This window comes from Dunckerocampus dactyliophorus, chromosome 18 (genome assembly GCF_027744805.1).
Source record: "Dunckerocampus dactyliophorus isolate RoL2022-P2 chromosome 18, RoL_Ddac_1.1, whole genome shotgun sequence".
Classification (NCBI taxonomy): domain Eukaryota; kingdom Metazoa; phylum Chordata; class Actinopteri; order Syngnathiformes; family Syngnathidae; genus Dunckerocampus; species Dunckerocampus dactyliophorus.
The window spans coordinates 2,470,572-2,497,971 of NC_072836.1; the positions used below are offsets into that span (position 1 = coordinate 2,470,572).

Here is a 27,400-nt window from a genome sequence, read left to right on the forward strand (position 1 = left end):
GTGTGTTTGTGTGTGTGTGTGTGCGCGCGCGTGTGTGTGCGCGTGTGTGTGAGATGACCTGCATACACTGTGCCACCCCCCACCGCCCCCCCAGGGTTGAATGAGGCGTGTTCAGCCGTCATGTTTGCTTCCTGTTTGGGTAATTAAAAGGAGAAGAAAACAACAGCAACAACCTTGGAGGCCATTGGTGCCTGGTTGCCATGGTTACCGTGACCCCAGCTGAGAAGTAGCAGCATCTGCGCATCAAAAAGTACTCCGAGAGATGCAAGACTCATCATTCAAAGAAAACGTTTGACCGTGACGTTGAGCAAATTGCATCGTTTAAAAATACATTTTTTTATTGTCTGCCGCGTCTCCGAGACAAAAACAAAGACGTCAGCGCTTCCCGCCTCGTCACTCTCGTTTGGGATCTTCAAGCTGAACGCCGTCGTCGTCGTCGTGGAAGAGCAGAAATTAAATTAAACTTGGCACACTTTGGGATTCAAAACGTCAATTTCTTGCAGAGCGGCGTGATCTTTATCTCCGCCTCCGCCGCCATGGCAGCCACGCTAACATCTTCCTGTCTCACATCACTGTGCGGGCGTGCGTGCGTGTGTGTGTGTGTGTGTACACACACTTGTCTCTCACTTGTGTGTCGACATGGTGTCATCGTTCTCACCCCCCTCCTTCCCCCCCACACACACCCGCCCGCCCGAGGCCACGTCGGATCAAAGAGTCGTCAATGCCTGCAGTGACTGAGAGCGCAGACAAATCTTTTTGGGGCTGGGGTCACTGGGAGGCCTCCTTTCATGACACGTGTGTGAGTGTTTAAGTGTGTGTGCGTGTGTGCATGCGTGTGTGTGCATGCGTATGTGTGCGTGTGTGTGCGTGTGTGTGCGTGTGTGTATGTGTGTGTGCGTGTGTGTGCGTGTGTGTATGTGTGTGTGCGTCAGTGTCACCTCAATGCAGGACGTTTTAGAGACTTTTGTCAACAAAAGGCAGAACGTTGTAAAGTGGTGGGACATTTATCATAAAACTATTTTTAGGAATATAATATAATATAATGTGATGTAATATAAATGGTTATATAAAAATATTGTAGATTATGTATATATTATATTATATATTAGATTATGCTGTCCAAACATTCCTTATTATTACTTTTATTAACATATATAATAAGATCAAATTGTTATATTAAAAAGTTTATGTATTATGTATGTTTTATTATTGACTTTTTCTTACATATTTTTTTATGTCCAAACATATAATATTGTATAATATTGTATAAAATCATATCATAATGGCTGCTAGCAGGTAATAAACAATCTTGTGATATTAGAACGCCTCACAATTGTACAATTGCTCCTTTTTTGGGGGGAAAATTGAAAGTTTTCATCAGTTTTTCTGGTGAAACTACAGCATTTTCTCATAATATTCTGACTTTATTCTCATAATATGATTGGCGGGGGGCTGCATGGGGGCACTAACCCTCAAAACCTGTTCATTCTGCCTACTCCCAGCTCCAACTCTGCAAGCCACACCCACACACACACACACACCCACACACACACGTTAGCCATGTTTGTTGTCAGCTAACAATAGTGATTTGGCAAAGTTTAGCTACTAGCATAATTTATGAGTGAATGTATGACCTACACGATGACTGCAAACTGTCGGTGACTTCACCGTGACTGCTTTGGTGCATGTGCACGTTCTGCACATGCACGTGAAAGCCAGACAGACGGTGAGTGGCAGCCGTGAACGCAAATCTAACGTTTTCCTGTCAAGCCCCCCTCCTCCGTCACGTGAGCGTTACCTTTGCAAAGGAAGATTTTCAGTTTTGGACGTGATTAGGATGTACCTAATGAAGTGTCCAGCGATTTGTTAGAATTGTGTGTTTGATGTGATTGTCCATCAGATGAGTTTTTGTGCGAAAAGAAAGGCCAAGTGTTGGTGAAGAATCAATAGAGTAAGTTTGTGTTGAAAAGTCGCACAAGTTTGCAGCCGAGTTTCCTCGGCATCTCGTCAAACTTCCACCAAGCCCCCGAGCAAATGTACCGCACGTCTCAGCTGCAGTCAGCCTCCAAGCCTGAATTATTCACTCCGCTCCGCCAACATGATCCGGTCCAGGCAGGGAGGGAGAGGGAAAAAAAGACTAGTAAAAAAAAAAAAAGTCTGTGCTGCCCTCCGTCCTTATTTGTGTTTCATGGACACTCACACCGCTTCTTCTGTGGCGGAGCTACGAGCTCAGCTGAAGAACACCTGCATGACGGTGGGAGAACAACCAGCTCGGAGCTGCTTCTCCATGCTGGAACACCTCTGAGCTCACTCAGTCCGCTGTTGACTCCGCAGTCACATTGCAGACCCTTCTTGTCTTGGCGGACACATGACCGCGTAACCATAACACCCCCCAGCCCCCAACCCCCACCCCCTCATCTGGGAAGACGGTTGCTTGGTGCTGCAGGCTGTGTCTCCTTGCCAACATCACGTACAAAAAATACCTCAAATTCATCTTCTTCAAACTTCCGTGTAGTTGAAGCAAAAAGAAGAACAAAAAGAGTCAGACTCCACCGCCTCACACTGCAGAGAAAGGACACGGAGAACTGGCAGGCACAGATCCAACAAGCACACTGGACCCCCGCACATTCACAGACTTTTGGTCAAAAAGTGTTTTTATCAGCATGTTTGTCTTTATGCTTCATTGATATGTTTGTGTGACTGAAGTGTTCGCTGGTCCTTGAATGCACCACAGTTGCTGTGGGATGCAACACTGAAACGTGTATGCTGTATCGCTGCTCATTGATTAGCATTGATGAGAAGGGAGCAGCTGTCCTTCTGATGCTGTAAATGTGTGAGGCCTATTTACCGATGAAACATGCATGGGGTGGCAAGGGAACAACGGCAATGGAAGAGAGAAGGGGAGGGATCTGGAGCTGAATCTAATCATTGCAACATTCACTTCTGTTGCAAATGTTGATCCGAAATCAATCAACGTCAAGCGATCAGGAGGCTTTGGAGGGGGAGGTGTGAGCGGCATGTCAAAAATAGACATTTGTATGCCTGTATCAGTTCCTTTTTTTTTTGTTTTTTTTGCCATTCGCGGGTGGTCCGGGAACGTAACTCCGGGTATGCATGCCAGGCCGTTGGTAGGTGAGGAAGCACACATACACACTAATGCTTTGTCTCAACTCCACTGCTCAATACTGTCAGTGCACTTCAATAAGTATACTCTGTACACTCTGTACTTAGTTCCTGATTGTGTAACTGTCATTGTGCACTTAGTGGAAAAACATTTGGATCGCCCAATAAAAAAATCTGACAACTTTTGTCCCCCCCCCACTTTTACAATTGAAAAGCAAAAAAAGCTTCTATTGTCGACTACTTTCCACCACTAGGGGTTGCTCCTCAGCCGCCATTAGCTCACGTTAGTCGCTTACCTTTTACCACGCAGCCAAGATGGCGACTATATTGAGGCTGGTAAGTGTCCGTCACTGCACACTCAGCATTTAGTAGTGCTGCATTTTGCCGTACTTCTCAGCACGAACACACTCATGCACTCAAAAGACTAAAGTGGCGTCCCGTTTCTTGGTAGCTTCTTCCCCTTGGCCCTCGGTTTGAAGGGGAAGACAAAGGGGAAGGGCTAAGGGGGGGTGTAGTTGGGATTCAGTGGTCCACGCTTAAGTTTCAAGGTCTGGACACCCCTTAGCCCTTGATTTACAGAGAGATGGGACACCACTTGATTCTCGTGAAGGCACAAAACCCGAAGGTTAAGGGCTAAGGTAAGGGGTAAGGGGTGCAATTGAGATTCAGCCCAAGTGTACTAAGTATAAGTACGCAAGTGCATCAATTGAGATACGGAAAAGATTGTCCGCCTGTGCCATGTTTTCATCTGGAACACTTGTTCCTTTTGTTTACGTGATCATGTTAGTTAGCTAGTAGTTAGTCATGTTAGTAGTTAGTTCAGTTGTGGTGGTAAATGTAATCTTTGATAGCGATATTCTGACCCGTTGCTTGTGCCCGCCGTGATGTTTGTGTCGTTTGCACAAGCTTGCACTTTGAGACGCCTTTTCAAAGGTTTGTCTTTTCAGGCTGTATAAAAAAACACTGTTGTCATGGAAACACACGGCCAAACTAAGTGGTTATTTTTAGTTGAAAAGGTCGTCGTAGTTGTAACGAGCCGCTTACATTTACCCTGCTAGCATGTTTGGCAGCGGCGGGGGTCCGATGGCTGGCTTGGCGCCGTTCTTACTGCCGCAGTCTCTTGGCCCCACTCGCCGGAAGCGTCCGCCAAACGCGCGCTAACGCTAGCCTGTTCCACAGCACAACACACGAGACAGCAGACAGTCACTTTGTTTACGTCGTCACTGCTCGCGCTTTGTTTGTACACCCAGCACATATGCGTGCGTGCGTGCGTGCGTGCGTGCGTGTGTGTGTGTGTGTGTGTGTGTGTGTGTGTGTGTGTGTGTGCCAGCAGGCGCAGCTTGTGTCTCAGTGTGTGTGTGAATATTCCCTCTCAGTGTGCGTCCGGCTCTGCAGCTCCGCTTTCACCCGAGGCCAAGGAATGTCCTCTGCTCTTCCTCCTCCTCCTCTTCCTCTCAGCGTCGTTCCCGCTCCTCGCCCACGCCGCCAGCGGGGCGGCCGGTGCCTCGGCTCGGGCTGACCCCGGCCCGCCCGCTGGGCGGCGTGGCTCAAACGGGCCCGAGTGCACTCACCTGCACCTGGACAAGGTCAGGAAGTTGAGAGCAAGTACGGAACCATGGAAAAAAAAAAAAAAACAAGCTTCCGGCCCGCGGTGAGGAGGATCAGCGTGACGCCTGCGGACCTTCTGTTCCTTTTCACGGTGAATTCTAGCGAACGTTCTGCTCGCCAGCGAGTCAGAACCAGCCTGGGCCAGAAAGTAAACATTGTTCTTTTCTGGGTGAGGAAGCCCGGAACAAGACCAGGAGGCTGAAGGCTTTTCCGGGGATTTTCATGCCGCGCTGCACAGCAAATAAGCAGAACCGCCGTCGCTCCGAGCAGGCGGACCCATCAGAACTAACCCCTGGATCACGCCGCATGGCCTCAAAGCTGCCCGGTGCCTCTCGCTTCAGGAGATTTTCTCCTTCCAACACTTCACGCTCACCTTCCAAATGCACATTCTTCAACTTTCCCAGCTTACTTCCTCAGGCCTTTCAGCACTTGCCTCCGCCCGCGTCCCCTCCGCCCCCCAATGACCCTGCTTTTTATCACCCCAATAAATGAGACCTCCTCGCCCCCAACAACCGCTTTTATCGTCTTCAAGTTATTAAACATGTATAATTACTGTGTGTGTGTCCTCCCACTCCATTTATTGGCGTGTGAGTGTGTGTGTGTGTGTGCGCGCGTGTTAGCGGCCTGCCCGGGGGTGAGGTGCATGCTGGGAGCGACGTGAACAGCTGCACGGGGGCCTCGGGGGCCCCTATTGTTGAGCAGGTCTATTCATTATTCAGCGTGCCGTCGTGTTTGCGAGCAGCCTCATTTCGTCTCTTTCCCTCGCCGTCGTTTCGCCGCCGTTAAGGTCGCGCTCCAGCAGGGGGCGCTCACCCCGTGGCGAGGCCTGACAATTGATGTAGGTCAGCCGGTGAAGGACGCGGCGTAGGAGGATGACATTTAACAGCGTCCGCCTTCGCCTACGTACGTTCACGCCGACCGGGAGGCGCTCACGAGGCGGCAAAGGCGTTTGTGTTTTGTGCCCGCGGAGCTCACGGGGTGACGCCATCGTGTGCTCGGTGTCCAACGCCGAAGACGCATTGCCTCATGGCTGCAGGCAGGCCTGTGTGTGTGTGTGTGTGTGTGTGTGTGTGTGAGAGTGGGTGGTTGCTGCTTTGGAAAGGGTCGGATGAGGACAAGAGTGGGCCGTGAGGCATTTCTGTCTGCACAGGGACATCTGGTGGACGCAGGTGGAACAGCAAATGGTGTCACATTTTGATTTGCTTTCATTTTTTTCTATCTGCTGGCTCTCCTTCATCGTCTGTGTTGGAATGTTTGAATTCATATCATTGGGAGTGCTCGTCGTGTTGAGCTGATGCCCCCACCGCAAGAGGAGTAAATAGGCAGCAGACAAATTCAATATTCATTCTGTGTGCAATGTTTTCCTTGACTTTTGGCTTCGCCTCCAAGCTGCTGTTTCAAGAGCGGCCGCAAGATGGCAGCAGTCATCCGGCTTAGCTGTACTGTGAAAGAATGAAGCTTTTTTTCTTCTTCTTCTTCTTAAATTCCATCTTCGTGATGATAGTTCATCAACACACACACGCACACACACACACACACACACACTAGTGAGATATCATCTCAGGAAGGAAATAATGCTCTTAATGAGATTATCACGTCCCCTCTTATTAATCAGAGTGGACGGCTGAAAGATTTGCAGTTCAGGAAATTAATCTTGTTTGTCATGTGACTAGTAAGCATCTTTATTTGTTGTAAAAAGTTACTTCTGGGAAAACTTTGTGTGATGATTGAAGCAGATTGCGTGCATTCCTGTATAATTTGGCCATAAACGTGTGAGAATTAGGCGTGTGGGGATGAAATAACGTCCTAACGTGGAGCATCGCTCATCAGTTTTCAACTTCAGGGCCTTTATTTTCAAATGCTTTGACATTTCGGGAGCTTCTACGACATTTAACTGTTTAGCTGTGTTGACGGTGGCTGTTCTCATTGAAACTGCGTCATTCATGCATGTCGTTGTACTCTCAGGGTGTTGAATCCGTCACAGCTGGACTTCAGGTTCTCATCTGACCAGGTTTCATTACTTGGTTAGCATTGGAGGATGAGTCCTCCCAAACGGATGACTTTGGCTGGCAGGGGCCTGACTCCACTGTCTCTTAACGGCTGTCGTTTTGCACCACAAAAGAGGGAAACCACTCTTGGTTGGAGGGGTGCCTCCCCACCATCCCCTCAGACTGGAGCTGTGCTAAAGTACCCTCCACAAGTATTGGGACAGTGAGGCCAATTCCTTTTGTTTTTGCTGTCGACTGAAAACATTTGGGTTTGACATCGAAAGACGAACGCAAGACCTTTCAGCTTTTACTTGCGGATATCCGACGCGCAGCTTAGGAGATGGCACCCACCCATGGAACATGTGACTGACAGGTATGCCCGGTCACATGACTTATTCAATCAATAAGTAGCACTGAAGGTCTGCACTCACGAGACTGCGTTTAGAGGTGAAAACAACATGAAGAAAGAAATTGCTGGTGTGTTAAGTAGCAGATGTGGAACTGGTGGACCAAGGAAAACATCAGATGAGGGCTGTGAAGAAAGACCCTAACACGGGGGGGGGCAAACCTTCCAGCAAGGGCCACATAGTGAAACATTAAACTTCGGCACTTTGATCTTTGTAAATGCTAAGTAAGAAGTTCTACTGTATATTCTGTATTTCCAGAAAAAACTGCTTCTCAGCTTTGTCATATACTGTAGGTTCATTCATTCATCTTCTATGCCGCTTATCCTCACTCGGGTCTCGGGTATGCTGGAGCCTATCCCAGCTGACTTTGGGCCAGAGGCGGGGTCCACCCTGGACTGGTCGCCAGCCAATGGCAGGGCACATATAGACAACCAACCATTCACACCTATGGAGCATTTAGAGTTGCCAATGAAGCTAACATGCATGTTTTGGGAATGTGGGAGGAAACCCACGCACACACGCACGCACGGGGAGAACATGCAGACTCCACACAGAGACGGCCAAGGTCGAACCCAGGTCTTCCCGACTGTGTGGCCAACATGCTAACCACCAGGCCACCGTGCGTCGCTGTGTCACATACTGGAGGTGACAAAGCAGATTATTCATAACGACTTCACTCTTTTCCCATTTTTGCTGTTTTTTAAATTTTTATTTGTGATAGTATGACTTTTTTCCCCCATAATATTTGGACGTTATTCCCACATGAGTTTCCCCCAACCTAATTTTCCAAAAATTACAGCTCTACTTTGTTTTGTCATATTGCAACTTTTTTTAATGTACTTTTTCTTGAGTATTTCACCTTTTTGCTCCCAGAATGACATTATTTTTCCTCATAATAGTACAAGTTTATTCTCATAAAATTGCAACTTTTTTTCCTCGTTAGAATAAAATAATTTCCTCTTAACTTTTTTCACTTTATTCTCGTAAAATTACAGCTGTATTTTTTTCCATTTCTGCTGTTTTTTTAATTTAATTTTACAACAATTTCAACTTTCTTCTTGTAAATTTCTTTCTCATAATTATGACTTTATTCCTCCTAATATTTTGACTTTATTCTCGTAATGTAGTAACTTTTCCCACAACATAATTTCCCCAAAAATACAACTTTGTTTTGTTTGTTTGTTTTATTTTAAGTAATATTTCAACTGTAAGCTCCTATAATGTTATTTTTCCTCATAATGTTACGCTAGTCACGTAAAATTAAGTTTTTCTTGTTAGAATATGGATTTTTTTCTGTATATTTAGACTTTATTCTTTTGAAATTACTGCTGATTTGTCTGTTTTTGGGTGTGTGGTTTTTTTTTTATGTTAAATAAAATTTATAGAATGTGCTGCGGGCCGCACTTTGGACACCGCTGCCCCAAAACAGTTAGTGTCATCAGCAACAAGCAGCAGATGCAGGAGTGAAGGTATCATTTCTACCCCGCATGGAAGACTTCATGAAGAAAAGCACCAGAAGATGCTAACCACTCATTAGCAGGCTGTAATTTGCCCAAAAGTACAGCCTAAACATTCCAGTTGCGACGGATTCAATGCCCTCAGAGCCCAAAAGAAATAGTTTGAAATCATATTTAAGTTTTGTGAGCATGAACGCTAATTTAAGGTGGCAGACGCTTGGCTCATGTTGCCAGACGCCATCAAGTTGATGGTGAGAGATGTGACATCACATTTGTGCTTTTGCTGATGTGCCCACTGAAGTGAAAAGAGACAACATGTCCATCAAACAGAAGATGATTTCCTTGTTGATGAACTAAAGCAGCCGCTAGAGGAGGGGTTAAGGTGCGCTGTTGGGGTCCAACAACCGCAAGAACGCCGCCTTGTCGTTGCTGAGAAGATGCGAGATGTTCTGGCAGCATCCGCCGTGGTCGGGATGAGTGTGCGAGCAGGAAGGCTGCCAGCAGCCGCCCGTCTGGAACAAACAAGTATATTATTTGTGGCGGGCGGAAGCAGGAAGAATCAAACCCGGCGCCGCTTATTAAAAAGCTGCGCTAATCTTTCGCCGAGCACACATTTCTCTGAGATAAAGAGCAGCAAATTAATTACCGGTTAATTATCGCTGCTCACACTGCTTGCTCCAAACGCGACAATGGGGTCTTTTTTATTTCACTGACACTCCTCCTCTCTCACGCGGCTTTTTGGAGTGTTTATTTACCTCCCCCCCACCCCACCCCACCCCCAGCCCAAACAGCCGCTTCCTTGCCTTCTTTTGCGGCAGCAAATACCATTTGAATGCAAATTGTGATGTAAACACACGGCAGCTGCAGCATGTTTGTGGAGAATGACATTCAAGAAGCAGCACTCCAGTTCAGCTGCCACTGACAGATGAAAATCCTTCAAACCCAAGCTCGTATTTGTCTTCTCATGACAGTCAAAGCTTTTGGCCTTTAATGTAAAGTCGTTCACGTCATTCAAGAAATTGTAATACAGGTGCTCCTCGACCCACGTACAGGTTTGGTTCCTACGGCGGCCATGTAAGGGGCGTCTCAGTGGAAGGGGCAGCTTACACCGAAATGAACGCCTCACACTGTACGCACAACACATGACGGGCACACGCAATACTGTAACCAGTGCCTTGGTTAACGTCCACCCCGTTTTTTGGTTAACATCCAAAACGTTGCCCTTGCGTTTGGCCGCTTGTTTAGCGTCCAAAATACCGTCCGGTTTGTTTACACTGCCATCTTGGATCACGCACCCAAGACGAAATCTCGCGATACTTGCACTGTGCGCCATTTCAGCACAACAGCGTCTGTTTCTATGAGAGTTGCTGCGCTAGAGAGACACACGGTGTAACAAAAACGTGGACCGCACACAGGAGAGAGGCGGCGGATCGTACCCAGACAAGGCCGCAAGAAGTCGTGTTCCACACTTCGTTGTTTCCCGTTCGGTGCTCTTAATTTGCTTTTCTGTTTCCTGTTTTGGGATCTTGTGCAGCAACTTTGCTTGCACCTGCTGGTGATTGTTGATCAGGCTGCTATTTGGCTTAGCAGGGACTCTGCTGGTGGCCTCATTGTTGCTTGCTGTGGTGTGGGTTTGCTGCATTTGTGTGACTGCATTCAGCTCGATAGCCGGTCTTTGCATTCCTGCCTTTTGGTATTTTGTGACACACATTTATGGGGACTTCTGCTCCTTGCGAGTCTCCCTGTTTTCACGGAATTAAAAGACGCTATTGATTGCACCTGCAGAATGTCCTCGAGTCCTGGGGCGGCGCTACATGCTATAACGCAAACACCTCCCAAAGAGAAGACCGTGGTCGTTTCAGAGGTACGTGAATGAGATGGGAGGGGCTCCGTCATCAGCTGCGGTGCACACACGTCTACTCCGGTTCCCGCGTTAACGGTCTCGTCAACCCGGCGCCGCGTGGAGTGTGGCACTGTGTGTTTCTCCGTGTCCCATTTGACATCCATAACGCTCATTTCTGCTTCCACCAACAAAACACAAACACTGAAACGGACTGCAGCATGAGCCAAACATGGCATGTGCAGGTTCCGGCAATGACGAGGTGGTTCTGATGGTGGCGCTCCAGTGTGAGCTAACTGCTTCCACGCTGAGGAGGAAGAAGTTTGACAGTGAAGCGGGATGACAAACTTTGGGCCCAAGCTGAGTGCTGCAGTTCTGTTGGACCCAAAAGTTCTTCACAGTGACGGCAGTCAAGCTCAACGTGTCATCAAGATTTAACAGGACAAAAAAGTCCAATTGCAGCACTTTTCCGCTCTCCTCTTCCCGGGGGCGAGGTTGGACCGCTGAGTGGAATGCTTCTTTTTTTCATGTCCCACTTGGGGGCTGTTTGTGCGCCACACGGTCCAAAATGGCAGCATGTCACATGATGCACTCGAGGAGGGCGAATGATGTAAAGTTCAGCCAAATCCGGCAAAGCTTTCGGTGGTGCGCCCGAGACGGGTGGAGCGTAATGTATGCCTCGGCATGCGGCGCCCTCCTTTTAGCCGCGCACGCCGCCTCTTCAGCGCCGTGCTGGGGGGGCCACATTTAACGCAGGGATTAAGATGGGTTTGATGACATTTGAGCCGACATTAGCGAAATTATAACCACACGTGTGCGGGGGGGGGTCATTTGCTAGTGATTTTTGTACCGGGTCGAGCCTTTAGTTCTGCTCGGTTGCTGCTGTGAGTTTGGGAAGGCGCCGGCTTTGCCCACTTAAATGTCTCCTTTACAAACCCATCTTAAGACCCCCCCCCTTCCATAGCAGCTCCTTAGACTGGTCCTCCTGAGTCCACTTCCTCATTTAGACTCCGCCCCTCTGTGTTGTCAGGCAGCGGCCGACAGAGATGAGTCATCCTGGCCTCCTTTAACCGGATTTGTGTTTTGTAATTGGGGGCCGAGCGACGTCCGTCCTGGTGGGTTTGAGGTTTATTTATTTACGCCTTCCAACCTCTCCTTCCCTCTTCATTGCGGACCCGAGAGATGGTCGGCCAGCGCCTGCAAGGCTGCCGGGATCGGGTTAGCATCGATTGCTTTATTGGTGCGGTTGGCTCGTTTGGGACGGGGGAACATTTGATGCAGGCGCAGGCATTTGTCTTGTCTGGTGCCGTCACGGCCGAGTCCAGAGATCGTTCATTTATTGCTAACGTGGAGGCGGGAGGAGCCGCTTGGTTCTGACGGGGGAGAACTTGGCGGGGGCTGATCTACGACTAATTCACAGTTTGTTGCCACGTTAACCGGCGCGGCCGCAGGATTTATTGCTTTAATGAGCGGTGATGCGGGTCCGGTCTGCGGCCTCGGCGTTGTCGCTCTCAGCGGAGCTGTTGCTAGCGAGGTTCCAGTTTTAATCAGCGCCTAATCCAATTTATCCAATAAGGCCCGTTTAGCTAATCGCCCATCGTAATTGCGACGTCCTGCGGCCCTGAGGAGTATGGATCCGACCCTGACTGGCTTGTGGATGTGCGGCGCTGATTCAAAAATGAGCGCTCTGCAGCCCCGTTATTTATGGTGCCGAGCGGGTTCTATCCCCTACGGGCCTCATTGTGGATGTGTGTGAGCATCAATACGCCGCCTGTTGGCACCTAGCATCAATAGCGCCGCCATTAAGATGTGGACCGGGCCGAGGCGGCACCGCAAGATGCATTTCTCACTTTGGAGACAATCAATGGTGTCGTAGGGCTGCTGAAGCTATTGTCTGATCTCACATTGGAAATCTTTGCAGCGCCGCGGCCAAGAGGCAGAGCGCCCCGTCAGGGCGGCAAATTAATTACCCCGTTGAAGAGCGAAGGTCTGCGAGCTTTGCTTCTTGGCCCATTACCAAGTGACACCGCCAACGATTGTTTGTCTGGCTAATGCGCCCCAAACTGCGGCGGGCCCGCCCATCATACGCGTCATTAGCATCTCGCCACGGGACCTGTGGACATAACCTTGTGCAAGGCTGGGGGCTGGTGGGGGGAGGGCTTGCTGGGTTTCTTCATCGGGGGTGGGGGGGGGCAGATTGCTGACAGACGCTCATTAAGGACGCCTCCTTGTGGTGCTGCTGGACAAGATGGACCTCTGATGGCTGGACGGGTGGATTTTACTGTCGTGTTTACGGACGACAAAACTTTGGATACTAAAGTTTGTACTTTTACCGTCCAAGGAAATAAAAAGAAGAGACGGAAAAAGACTTGAATGCAGTCGTACAGCTTTTCACGGGGCTATCTTAGTCCGGCTAGCTTGACGTTGATTTCTCATCATTTGCAATACAAGGGAGCTTTAGATTCACTTCCAGAACCCCCCCGTTCTCTCTTCAGTTGCCGTTGTTCACTTGCCACAAATTCCAGGCTTAATCCCTAATAAACATGAAATCTAATAATGTAATATTATATATAATCACATATTAGATATTAAATATGCCCCACAGGCTTACAGGATATACGGCGCTTTGTCTCCTTTGGTTTGTACTTTTATTTATTAAGCTGTGGCAGGGCTCACCAACACTTTTCCTTGCGAGAACAACTTTTACAAAATGAAAATGGCCTAGAGGTACTTAGCTATTTCTTTTCATAGCTTATTTCAACCCAAAGCAAAGCAAATGTGCTTGTTTTACCAGAACATTGAGAAAATGCTGGTATCCACGACTCACATTTTGTTTTCCAGAACGCATTTCTCACACTCATGAACTGAAAACCCCAATGAAAGCAGGTTTGCAGGCGCCTCATGTGGTCACGGGGACCACATTGGTGACCCCTGGGCACCACATTGGTGACCCCTGGGCACCACATTGGTGACCCCTGGGCTATACGACATGAAAGGGGAACCATCAAATTTAGACTTTGGATGCGAGAGCAGCTTGATGGCGCTCCAGCAAAACCCCAGGCAGTCGGCAAACCCGGGTTCCTCCACCGCCACCGACGGCCGTCCAGTCTGACGAACCCAACCACTTTTTGGGCTGTCCGCCTTAGACCTCCAACTGCCACGCACACACGGGCGCGTGTCCCGCGTTTTGGCTAATCAGCCACGACCACAATTAGCCATCGCGCTGTTTAAGGCGTGTTTTGCAGGATGCAAAACTTACATCACTCTCACGACGACAGGAAGTTCCACACGGCAGACATGCTTGTTTTGGCTTTGCAGCGCGGGCGGCGCTGATCGGCGTTAAAAAGCAAATATCGGCGCATGCCAATACCGTGCTCTTTTACGGAAATTGGCCGATACTGATCGTTGGCCGATTGATCGGAGCACCCCTGGTGTATGTGTCACTTTTGCATCTCACAGCACCTACGGTGTGTTCAAGGACCGCAAAGTAATTGTGACATCTCAGCGCTTGAGGGAAAAACTATCAGCGGAGTATAAAGACGTGAATATGTAAAAGGTGTGGGTTTTTAAAAGTCTGTGGAATATGCAGGTGTGGGTCAATAAGATGAGTTTTCTGACATGACGATGCTTTCGTGTATTTGGAACATCCGTACGGTTGACATTGAATGCTTGAACGCGAAAAGGAGTAGGAAGAAGCAGAGCTTCATACAAAGAAAAACGCTTATATTTTGTTTATTTTTTACTAAAAATCAGCAAATTTGCGTGCTTGTGAACGCTGAATGGTGAATGAGCAGACATCCATTGGTTGTGCTTGTGGTGCAGTGGCGTCCAAACTTGTTCCCCCAAGGGCTACTGTACATTCACAACAATATTTATGTGATTTGACTAAAATCCTAAAAAACCAGACCCGTTTCCGTACAGTACGAGTAAAGCCACAGCTTTCTGTTGTTAGTCTCAACATGGCAGCTTTTTTCTCCACATTGTGCCTTTTTTGCTCTATTTTTCCCATTTTAGCTGTTTTTTTGTGTGTTGTTACGTTTGTACAACGTGCCACGTGCCAATAATAAGTCGCGGGCCGCACTTTGCGTAACTGAACTCTAGCTTGCTGATGGCTGCGTCTTGTCCACTCGGTTTACCCGCAGGAGACCTTTTGAAGCGAAATGTGCAGCAACATTATTGTTATTGTTATTATTATTATTATTATTATTATTATGAATATTCCCATCAATCACAAGCTGAAGTTTATTCAAGCAAAAAGCATAAAAGGAGTAAACACACGAGTGCCGTGTTTCTTTGTGCAAACAAGTGATGTAATGTGCAGTGCGTGTTGTGTACGTGCAGGAAGCACAAAGTGCCAGCAGGCTGTGGAGGTTGTGATGGATGTAGCGTACAGAGGCTGCATAATGGTCCGTGTCAAAAAAGCAAAGTGTTCAATATGTAAAGTGGCGTCTGTGTTGAGTGATAATGTTCTGTTGACTCTCTTTGAAAAGAGCTCGTCTTGCCTCGCTCTGGACTTTCCGAGATTGGAGCCGAGCGGCGGCACCGCGTCGGGCCGAGGCTTCCCCGAGACGCCTCGGGCTTGTCAGCCTTTGAAGCCGTAAAGACCCTCTGTTTGGGTCTCAGTGTGGCCCGGCTCGCTGAGGCGCTCATGTTTTTTAAAAAACGCTCTGTGTTGCTTTTGTGTCGCCGCCTTTGCCGCCTGTTTAAATTCTTTACAGCCGCTGTGAAGCTTCCGGCATTCATGAGATGGAAACTAAGGCTGTGTTGGTCCGACGTCTCCTTTGTGGCGCCCCGGTCCAGTAAATCCTAAAGGTCCCGTCGTGCTGCTGTAGTCTTGTCAGTCCTAAAGGTCCATGCGTGTGTCGTGAGCCTTTGTTGGTTGTGTTTGTAACGCACTTCGGCCCTGCACACCGGCCGGGTCTCAAACCCGCGTCCACGCATCCCAGCTAAATGAGAGGTCAGTCGAGCAGCGCTAGCAACGAGCTAAAAGCCCACGTCCAGCGCAGCTCTTAAAGGAAAACTGCACTTTTTTGGGGACTTTTGCCCGTCATCCACACCCCGCATGTGAAACACAACATATTTCTTTCACTTTCGTGTGTTTCATGCTAACGAGAGAAAACGAGTTAGCATGAGCCAGCTAACGTTGCGCGTCATGGGAGGTACCAACAGTACCTCGACCATGAAGCTTTCTAAAAAAGCCTCTAGCAACGTTTCATCGTTTTATGTTTGGATTTGTACGGTAAAAAGATGCATGCAGACAGGAACCACGTGACACAACAAACTATCGAAGAAGAAAGAACACATGCGCATACGTCTGTCGTCTGCCGCTTGCCAAGGCTCGTCTAGACTTACCATGAAGTGGAATTACTCCTACGAGTCATTTTGGAGAGAAAGTGCAGGTCCGAACAGGTCCAAGTGAAGTCATGAGTCATGGTTGCCGCAAAAGACTGGAGCTGCAGGGACCTAATGAGGCGCCCTGAGGTGCCCCCAAGATGGCTGCTGACTGGCACAGCTTGTCGCCACCAGCAACACTTTGTCAGCACGTCAGCTCCAATTTGATTTTGTTGTGTAAAAAGCAAAATGCAAACTGCTGGAATAGGAACAAACCTGCACTTGCAAATGAGAAACTGCAAGTCTGTCAAAAAATTCTCCAAACAAGCGCTCACTCCCAAAAAGTGTGTGTGGGGGGGGGGGACAATGTATGCTTCATTTGAACTATTTAGAGTAGAAATAGACTTGTTAGCACGCAGCACGTAAAAGGACAGATCAACATTGAATGCTAGCACTAACATGACTAAGACTAGTAAGGATAATTGTGCTAGCACCAGTGAATGGTAGCTAGTTACCAGGGAAAGTCTTTGTTTTGTTACTTTTTTGAAAAAGCTTCAAATATGTCAAGGAATTGGGATTAGCTTTGCAGTGCTGTGCCGTTGAGATGTTTCATGAGAGGTTGCGCACCCCCCCCCCGGTTGGTTGATTGGGGTTGGGTGTCTTGCCCAAGGGTATTCCACATGGAACGGGAGGGTGGAGGGTGGGAGCAGCAAGCTTCAGGTCGGGAGAGGACCACTCTACCACCTGAGTCGTGTCCCTCATGTACCGTACCTGATCAGCGTGTTGCTCGGCCTTGTGAAAGACGTTTGGCCCCTCCTTGCTGATGCAGAAGCTGTGCTGACAGGGCGATCGTTGTGTCCTATGCAGTCTAACGTTGGCTTTTCTTTGTACTCAATGGCGCTGCGGGTTTGGACAGCCAAGCGTTTGTGTTGCTCGGATTAAAACGGAGCTCCCGGTGACTCCGTGGTCGTCTCGTCTGCTGCTAATGAAGATGAAACGCGTTCATTTTCCCGCCTAATTAGTTGATGTTTAGGCAAGGTGCACCCGGCGGCCAGCAAGGCTTCGTCCGCACCTTTAAAAAAAAAAAAAAAAAAAGTGAGGCTCCTCCACATGGCGCCATCTTGAAGGTGGCGTCTTTGATTAGCATCCGTGTTTGCTTTCATGTGGTCTTCTCAAAGTTGTCGTCTCTCCTCCAGGCTCCCAAAAACTTTGCTAGATGAGATGCAGCATCCAGCAGCCTCCGCTTGCCCCAAACAAGCCCCCCCACCCCTCGCCTCTGTTTGGCGGTGCGATTCATTAACATGTCGGAGGCGGACATGAAGCGGCATCGGAATCAATGCGCTCGCCTCCCAATCTGCCCTTTATCATGTTAATATGATTCCCATTGATGGAACGCTTCTTCATGCTGGCATGGCTCCGTGCGTTTACATATTGACGCTCCTCCGAGCGCCATCACTCTTGCCGCTGCCGCGTCGCCGCCGCTCTTTATTTTCTTTTCCTTTTCTTGACCCCGCCCCCTCTCCTCCGCGTTTGCATGCATTCTCTCCAAAGTCAAATATTTCATATTGATAAACGGCGCTTGCTATTTACTGCTGCTAGCTAAACCAAGCTAGCGTCGATGCTAACGTGCGGATTAAAGTTTCGTCCTCTTAATTCACGGATGGAACTACAGCACACAACAATAAGCTAGTTAGGCACAGTGTCATACAGCACACAACAATAAGCTAGTTAGGCACAGTGTCATACAGCACACAACAATAAGCTAGTTAGGCACAGTGTCATACAACACACAACAATAAGCTAGTTAGGCACAGTGTCATACAGCACACAACAATAAGCTAGTTAGGCACAGTGTCATACAGCACACAACAATAAGCTAGTTAGGCACAGTGTCATACAACACACAACAATAAGCTAGTTAGGCACAGTGTCATACAGCACACAACAATAAGCTAGTTAGGCACAGTGTCATACAGCACACAACAATAAGCTAGTTAGACACAGTGTCATACAACACACAACAATAAGCTAGTTAGGGACAGTGTCATACAGCACACAACAATAAGCTAGTTAGACACAGTGTCATACAGCACACAACAATAAGCTAGTTAGGCACAGTGTCATACAGCACACAACAATAAGCTAGTTAGGCACAGTGTCATACAGCACACAACAATAAGCTAAGTGGATCTTATGCAAAATCAATGATTTTCTTGGTCAAAAAAAGGTTTTTTAGTTGTAGAATAGGCTGAAGTGGGTAATAATGTAGGTGATAATAGGTGATAATTAGGGATGCTCCGATCAGGGTTTTCTGCTGTTGATTTTTGGTACCGATCCTCCATGAGTGAAACAGGCCGATATCGATGCCGATCACGTGGATTAATTATGCATTTTTCAATGTATTGATGATGCTGGGTATGCTGGAGCCTATCCCAGCTGACTTTGGGCGAGAGGCGGGGTACACCCTGGACTGGTGGCCAGCCAATGGCAGGGCACAGACAGACAACCACCATGGACGTGGATATACGTAGACACCTATGGACCATCACCAGCTAACCTAACTTGCATGTTTTTGGAATGTGGGAGGAAACCGGAGTACCCGGAGAAGAACGTCCAAACTCCACACAGAGATGCCCAACGGAGATTCGAACCCAGGTCTTCCCGACCTCCTGACTGTGGGGCCAACATGCTAACCACTTACCTTTTCAAGAGCACATATCACTGGTGAAACTTCCAGAAGGCCCATGGATTGGCGCATCCCTGGCGATACTACGTACACAATGTACAGCATGCATGTACCTCCGTTAAAAAAAGCCCACCATTTTGACCTGTTTATGTCTTTATGCTTCACTGGTAATGTTTTTTCCTCCAGTTGAGATTTCGCACTTTGTTAGGCGGTCCTTGAACGCAGCATAGTTGTGCACCGAGAGAAAGGGAGGGTCCTGGAGCTGAATCTGATCTTACTGCAAATCAATGTCTACAACATCAATGTCAGGCTTTCAGGAGGGTTTGTAGGGGGAGGAGTGAGCCGTGTGTGAAAGGTTTTATGGATGAATGGATGAATCAGATACCCGCTGGTGGTCCCGGAGCATAACCCCTGCCCTTCGTGATCTACTGTATTATCTAAAATAGAAAGTTTGTATCGGATGTCGTTATGTGGCGTACCTAATGAAGTGACCTCTGGAGTGTAAGCGTAGCTGGGGTGAAAGGTCACGTGATGAAGTCATTTAGACTTTTCCCAAGCAGAATGAGTGGAAGGGAAGGACTGAGATGCTGATGCGTTTAGGCCATGTGGAGCATCTGCCGCAATTACAGCAGAGTAGAATCCTCGCCAGCGCGGCACACTTTGATGCGCCCGTCCAATGGCATGCGGCGTCATAAAAGCTTTCAATTAGAGGCGGAGCAGCCTGCCAGTCACGGCGCGGACGCTCGGGGACGCGACACCGAGCGCCTCGGCCCGCAGGACTGCGCTCGGCTCCTCTCGGCTGCCAGAGACTTTTGTTGTCAAACGCTGCAATTAGTCATCTGCCTCGCTTGGCTCGGCCGCGGACGCTCTGCAGTCCCAGTCCGCCGGTTCAATTCCAGAACAGTTTGTGTCAGACGACGCCCTCCTCTGCTCGCCTCTCTCAGGGCGCCGACATCGCTCACGTTTAAACGCGTTTAAACCGTTAGGAGTCAGGACCTCCGGGCGGAGACTCCCGCAAACACGGCGGGTCGACGGCGTCCATCTTGGAGCGCTACTTTGTGATGCTAACATGAGGATCACATCATGTAGTCCTAATATTTCATTATTCCAGCGTCTTTTCTCCCTGGGAACCCTGTGAACTGCGGGGATCTACTGCATCTCGGCCTTCAGGCGAGGCGGAGATTACGCCGTTGCTTTTTTTGGGGGGAGTTGCCCCCCTTCCGCATTTTGAGAGTTTGGAGTGTAATATCTGGATACTGACAGTGTACTGCATCTTGCCGTGCTTACGCACTCAAAAGACTAAGTGTACTAGGTGCAAGTACGCAAGTGCACCAATTGAGACACAGCATTTGTGTGATTAAAAAAGCAATCCAAGAAGAATGTTTGTCATTGCCAAGCATGTGATCGTGTACGGTGTAGCTGGAAATTTAATTGCCTCTGGTTGGCGTGGCGTTCCCGCAGCGTTTTAGCTTCATGTCGACAGGCGAGCATCAGGCGTCTGCCGCCCGACCAGCTGGGATTTAATGCGCTACGCTGATGGAGGAAAAAGTTGCCAAGTTGCAGAAAAACCCCCCCCAAAAAACTCTGAATTACAAGCGCACCCCTCTGCATCCAGGAGTGCAGCTGGATGCTAAATTTTAGCGGCCTGCTTGGCCGAAGACAGCAGACATTTGCAGGAATGATGCGTGCTGTTGGATCCTACGCCACTATTTACTTTGCATGAGAATGAAGCACTCACAGCTGCTTTCGTCCAATCACTCATTTGACGCAACTCTCATGGCTGAACAGCAGCAGGCGCTGCTCACCATTAGCATTATGCAAAAATACAGTAAATAATACAAACATGCTGTATAAATATCTATGTTGTTGTTGGCACTCCTTCCACCTTCTGAAGGATTATTTCTCTTGGTTCCAACAAGACACATACACATTTCACCGGCGGTGTCCAAACTGTGTTCTAAAAATACAATCACACAAAAATAAACACAAGTAAATAATATAAACATCAAACATATCATAGAATCTATCATACATAGGAATAATATTAATCATAATATCTTTATCTCATCAATGATACAATGTAAATGAAAAATATTAAATTCATAAAAATAAATCAGATTACATTAACATATTAAAAATGCAACCAAAAAACAGCAAAGTTAAAAAAAAAGGGGGGGGCACAAAGGTAGTGTCTCATTTATGGCGGTTATTTGGGTCCAGGCCCGACCGTGCTAAGTGAATTTCCACAAAGTAGGATTTCCTACTCATAAATGGAATATTTTCATAGTTATGGCTTAGAAAACCTGTTGACGACCTTCTAAATACATTTCTAAACATTGCTGGAGCCCTGTAGACATGAAATAACACCCCTGGAGTCACGTTTACACTCCTACTACCCAAAATAATAATATTACCCAATATATAACAGGCAGGAGGCCTAGAGGAAGACCAAAGAGGAGGTTCATGGATGTAGTGAAAGAGGACATGAAGGTCGTCGGTGTGAGAGAAGAGGATGCAGAAGACAGGCTTAGATGGAGGCAACTGATTTGCTGTGGCGACCCCTGAAGGAAAAAGCCAAAAGGAGAAGAAGAGAAGATATAATAAGACATAACAGACTCACACGTTAGCGTTGGGAGACTTCCTTATTGTTGCTCTTCTTACTTCCTGTTCTGTACAGTACTTCCTGCGGTGGCTGTTGTCTCATCAATGTAACATTACATTACATTGCTTAGATGCTTAATTTAGGCCAAATCTGCTTAAATATTCATATTTTTGACTAATAATCGACTGTATTCAACTACAAAACAGTACCATTCATGATTTTTTTTTTTTAAACCGTGAAAGTATTTTGAAGGATTACTGGCTATTTTCTGTTAGCATATGTACGTATGTGTAGCACACGGGTTGGTTTTAGCGTGTTTACAAAATGGCCGCCACGTCCTTTGACTTTGTATCCTTGAGTGAGAAGAGTTTGGGCACCCCTACAGTACGCGTGCCAGCAGCGCCTCCTTGTGTTGGCCTGCGGTATGTGCTACCTGCTAGACAGATTGCATCGGACGTCAAGTGTTTACACGATTCCTTCGCTGCTTTTTTGTCTGCTTTTGTCTGCTGAAATCCATTTCCAATATCCTTGAATGTGGCTGATGATATGATAGGCGGTGATAAAAGAGGAGATAATAAGCTTTAATTCGGCACAGAGCAGCCATGCGTGACGTGATGGGGGAGCGGAGTGGCAGGCAGTTGAGGAAAGTTGGCCTGTTTGATTCCGCAGTGGTAATTTGCTTTCGTCCCAGGGCGAGCGTTGCAATTACGCCCGCTGTCCGTCACTGTCACACCAGCACCGCTGATCAATCCCACCTATTGGACTCAGGAAACGGAGCGGGGGGGGGCGGCGGGGTCGAATCCTCCACAGGACAATCCCATTTAGTGTTGCAGGTCGCTGCCTGGGAAGCCAAGCAAAGATCCAATCTGAGAAATGATGTTGCCATAGCAACCCAAGCAAACTAAAGTGTTGCCTGGTAACTTCAAGTGCAAACTCAATCCGTCCTGTGTGACCTAGTGTAGGTCAATATGCTATCCACATAGCCTAGCTTCGTGTCATAGCTGACAAAGCAAACGATGTATCTCATTGATGATCTCTTATCTTTTACGAAATGCAGCTCCTAAAACCAGCAGCAGACGCTCCTGTCTTGAAAGGTGTCTTGTGTCATCCTGACGTTTAGCTAAGTCATTACGTTGATCTTAATTCTGATGATTTATAGGAACCTCGGCCATTGTTAGACGTTTAGCTAAGGGTGCTTGCATGTTAGGTCCATTTACACCCGAACCTTAAACACCTAACCCCTGTCCCTCATCCCTAACCCCTATCCGCTATCCCCTAACCTCTAACCCCTATCCTCTAATCCCTATCCTCGAACCCCTATCCTCTAACCCTAACCCCTATCCTCTAACCCTAAACCTAACCCCTATCCTGTATCCCTAGCTGTAACTCTTTTTGGACATGTTGAATTGTGTAACTAAATATAAGATGCACTCCAATGGAACCTTGTTTGCATTTTTGAAATCCACTAAACCTCCACCTAAAATCCTAACCCCAAACACTAATCCCTAACCCTAACCTGTCCCTAATCCTTACCCCTCACCCCTGACCCTACTATACTACTTAGTTTTTCCTCTCGCTGTTGTTTATCAGCGATGTGTCACTCACTGACTGAAGCGTTTTCCTGTTTACATGCTGGTGACCAATCAGAGAAGAGCTGACTGTGACCAGACACACACACACACACACACACACACACACACACACACACACACGTTTGTTTGTGGTCTTTGTGTCTCCACGCTGACCTGGGAGTCGTTGTTTAATCAGCGGGGCATTTTAATGGCGTGTCACCACGGTGAAAGATGGGCTCAGGCTACCCGGTGCAAACATTTCGATAAATCCCGCTCGCTGCTTCACGGCCATAAATCACCACTTTTGGAGGGGGGGGGAGAAAAAAATGACAGCTATTAAAATAATGAATGGGATGATTAATTTTTCACATTAAAGATTAAAAGCTATGAGAGGTATCATCGGATATTTGAAGCGCCGTAAACGTTTGAAAGCTGGAGCTTATTCAGCGCACTTTAACACCCCCCCTCCACTAGACACACTCCTTCATTCATTCATCGGCGTCTCTTCTCCGTAAGAGCGTTCCTCATTTGTGCTCTTGCCAGGAAGAGGCCTTGAAGAGCACTCGTAACTTCAGGCGCTACAAGACCCCCTCAGCCCCCAGCGGGGTCCTCAAGGCTCTCATGCGCTCTTTCCACACCTGGAAAGACGTCACCCTTCCTGCTCGCAAAACCAAAACTGGCTCCGTGTTTATCTGCCAGGCGAAGCGTGATTAAAACACGATCATGTGATGGCCGACGTGAAAGGCAGGAGAGAGCTTGGAACCACCGTGTGTGTTTTCCACGACCAGCATGCTAGCGTCTCCTGCTGTCTTGTTGTTCATGCTTGCTCCTCAGAGGGACACATTAGACACATTGTCCAAACCTTTCCCACCAAGGGCCCCATACAGAAAAATCTAAGGATGGGGGGCCACGTAGATGTGCTGAGATGCCAAGATGGCGACTGTTGCGGGTGCTACGTGTCCATGCATCCGGGTAATGAGAAGACAAAGTGTACTTACAAGTACTAAGTACACGAGTGCACCAATTGAGACGCAGCAGCAGTTGCACTCGCCTCCTCCGTATTTCTCGTTGCCGTCCACTAACGATCCAAAGGTACCAAACACCTCAGCTGCCCCCACCCACCTCACACCCCCCCCGAATCAATTTTGACATTTCATTCGCGCCCCACAGAAGCCAATAGAGCATTCCGGAGGTCGTTAGCAGTTTTCATCGGACAGACGCGCACTAACTTCCCGTCTCTGCCGTGGCTTCCCCTCCCAGGCGGCTTTGTTGGTATTTAAGCGCTCAAATATCCCTTTTGGCACGCGTCGGAGCATCTGCTGCTTCCAAGCGAACATCCCGCGCTCGGAGTTTCCTCCCACTCTTGTGTTGACGCAGCCTTTTAAGTCGGCCAGTCAATATGCTGCTGCTAATATATTATTTAGTGCCGACGGGCCGTGTATAGGAATGAGCTGCACGACTGTTTCGTAATCATGTGGAATCACACAAGCAGATGTCTGGCCCTCCTTTTACACCAGCAAGCTTTTCCTCTCACTTGATGTCAAATTCATCCCCCCCCTTTACTCCCCCCCACCTTTCCGCACACGCGCAACAATTAGTCAATTCCCAATCAACAAGAGAGAAGAAATTGCTTTTAATTACTTTTGATAAATGACAAATTGCTTTGGCACGCCTCCCCGCAAACGCTTCATCAGGTGCGGGCCGCTTCCAGGAGGCGGCGAGCGGGGAGCGCTGGGAGTTCTGCTGGATTGGAATCGATGCGCTCTCGCCGCGGTTCAACGGACGGACTTCTGGGCCCGAGCCAGCCTGCGGGCCGGCCAGCGTCCACGAATCAGCAGAAAAGACAGCGGCGGTTCACACAAACAAACACGAATGTGCCAATATGCTTTACTCACACACACACACACACACACACACACACACACACACGCACACATGCATGCTCCGACTTGTGAGTGCAAACAAGCTAACAGGCTCTTGTAAAAGAAAATACTGCATTCTTAAAATAAAAGACAGGAAGGGAAATTCTAATGATTGTTTTTGTCCTCCTCCCCTCAGGCTTGATCACGTGGTGAAGCAGCAGCACCATCGAGTCCAGTGGAACCAGCTTCAGCCCGACCGGCCTTTCCTGTACATGGAGACCCCCAGCTGGGCAGGTAAAAGATGTGGACGCGGCTGGCGAGCTAGCTTATTAGCTGATGCTGTGTCTCACGTATGCACTCACAAGATGAAGTGTGAGTACGTAAGCGCACCAATTGAGACGCAGCATGTGATTATTAAATGGTGAATCAAGCGTTACAGTAGGTTGCCCCCTGCTGGCCTTTAGATAGAATGCAGTTTTGTCTCATCTTTAGCGCTACGTCCGCTTCTTGAAACAGTCTGTACATCAGTGATGGGAAACTATGGTAGTACGAGTCACTCACTGAAGTGGATTGGGTACTTGATTCACTCGAGTCACCCGTCAGAGCGCATGTGAGACAAGTTCCACCCATGAGTGAGTGAACCTCGAGTCTTTGTCGAGTACTGGCAAGTCAGTGAAACATGAGTATTTGTCAACCTGTGAGTCACTGCAACTCCAGCCTTTGACGAGTACCTGTGAGCCAGTAAAATTCGAGTCTTTGTCAATCCATGAGTCAGTAACACTCGAGACTTCGTCAAGTATTTGTGAGTCAGTAAAAGGCAAGTCTTTGTCAACTTGTGTGTCAGTGAAGCTCAAAACTTTGTCGAGTACCCATCAGTCAGTGACACTCGAGTCTTTGTCGAGCACCTGCAAGTCAGTGAAGTGTGAGTCTTTTTTGAATACCTGAGTTGGGGAATCGTTAGTTTTGTGGATTTTATACAAATGCAGTTGGAGTAACAGTCCCACAATGATTGACATGTCAATGGCGGCAGGAGTGAGTAAGTGAACAAGTTAACACAGACAACCCATGAGTCCTGATTCAGTGGAAAAACCTGTGAGATTTGAATGACTCGTTCATGTCTTGCACATCAGTATTTGACATGTTAGCGTGATTGCTACACTAGCATGGAAAGAAGCACAAATCAGAGTGTGTGTGTGTGTGTGTGTGCTCTTTCTTTGGTGGCAGTGTTTTGCTGTCAGCGTACGAGAGGCAGCAGACGCCCCCTCGGTGCGGAATGCGGCCTCGCTGCGATAAAGGCGACATGTATGCGTGGCTCACTCCCCCCAGTTCAGCCATATTGGTGCTATTGTGCGGCGCAAGGCGGGCGGCCATATGCCTAAGAGCTCGGCGCCGCCGTCGTCTCTCCCGCATGCCCTCCCCCCGCCCGGCCTCTGTGTAGCCGTAGAGCAGGTGGCAGCGAGGATCAATGACTCCTCTCCACTCCACGTCTCCTGGAGGGGCTGGTGGGACGGGCGGGGGGCCGCACACCAGGCGAAATAGGGACAGTTTCCATTAGTCTAATTGCTGGCGTATAGTTGACTATTATTGCCATGATCACCTGCAGTGTGCTCGCTAATGATGGACCTGCCGTGCCCCCCCCCACACAGACCCTCCCCTTACCCCCGCCACATATAGCCGGTGGGCGTTATGAGCCCCCCGCCTGCCGCCGTTGGAGCGTAAACAAGCCAAAGCTCCTCGCATGTTTTATGGAAAGATTTTCATCAAGCAGCAGGAGCTCAACAGGTGCGGCTGATTGGAATCAACTCCGCCTTCCAAGATGGCCGACGCGGGGCCGCTAGTTAGAAGCGCTTACACATCACCGCCATTATAACGAGAAATATGCAAATGAGCTCCGTCAAGACCTGCTTCTTGCCTGGCTAAATGATGATGGCGTTCCTCAAGCTCACTATTACATCCCTGGCTGGGGGGTGCATGGAGGGAGGGGGGGACGGTTAATTTTCATTTAGAGCAGAAATGAGAGAAGACGCTGGAAGCTTTTCCCTTCTCAGCGATTACACTTTCCATCAGCCTGAAGATGAGCCGAGGATTAAAAGCTTTCTGACTTCCTTCTTTGTGTTTGGAATGTCAGCTTTTCTCCACAACATCTGGGCTGGATCTCAACGGAAGACTTCCACAAGCACGCTTCTCCACTAAGTACACTCTACTCCAGTACGCTTCCACACTAAGTACACTCTACTCCAGTACGCTTCTACACGAAGTACTCTCTACTCCAGTACGCTTCTACACAAAGTACACTCTACTTCAGTACGCTTCTACACGAAGTACACTCTACTCCAGTACGCTTCTACACGAAGTACTCTCTACTCCAGTACGCTTTTTTTACACTAAGTACACTCTCTACTTCAGTACGCTTCTCCACTAAGTACACTCTACTTCAGTATGCTTCTCCACTTAGTACACTCTACTTCAGTACGCTTCTACACGAAGTACTCTCTACTCCAGTACGCTTCTACACAAAGTACACTCTACTTCAGTACGCTTCTACACGAAGTACACTCTACTCCAGTACGCTTCTCCACGAAGTACTCTCTACTCCAGTACGCTTCTCCACTAAGTACACTCTACTCCAGTACGCTTCCACACTAAGTACACTCTACTCCAGTACGCTTCTACACGAAGTACACTCTACTCCAGCACGCTTCTCCACTAAGTACACTCTACTTCAGTACGCTTCCACACTAAGTACACTCTACTTCAGTACGCTTCTACACGAAGTACACTCTACTCCAGCACGCTTCTCCACTAAGTACACTCTACTCCAGTACGGTTCTACACTAAGTACACTCTACTTCAGTACGCTTCCACACTAAGTACACTCTACTTCAGTACGCTTCTACACGAAGTACACTCTACTCCAGTACGCTT

General features: G+C 48.2%; 1 protein-coding gene across 12 annotated transcripts in view; it reads left to right on the plus strand.

Annotated features, from left to right (window-relative positions):
- Positions 1-27,400, plus strand: part of LOC129171697 (RNA binding protein fox-1 homolog 3-like) — a 328,221-nt gene that overhangs the window by 115,672 nt on the left and 185,149 nt on the right. For all 12 annotated transcript variants that reach the window (XM_054760615.1, XM_054760602.1, XM_054760598.1 and 9 more), the window contains one exon: positions 24,672-24,769. In XM_054760615.1, coding sequence (XP_054616590.1) covers positions 24,748-24,769 — 22 coding nt within the window. In that variant the 5' untranslated portion in view covers positions 24,672-24,747. The remainder of the gene's footprint in view (positions 1-24,671; positions 24,770-27,400) is intronic.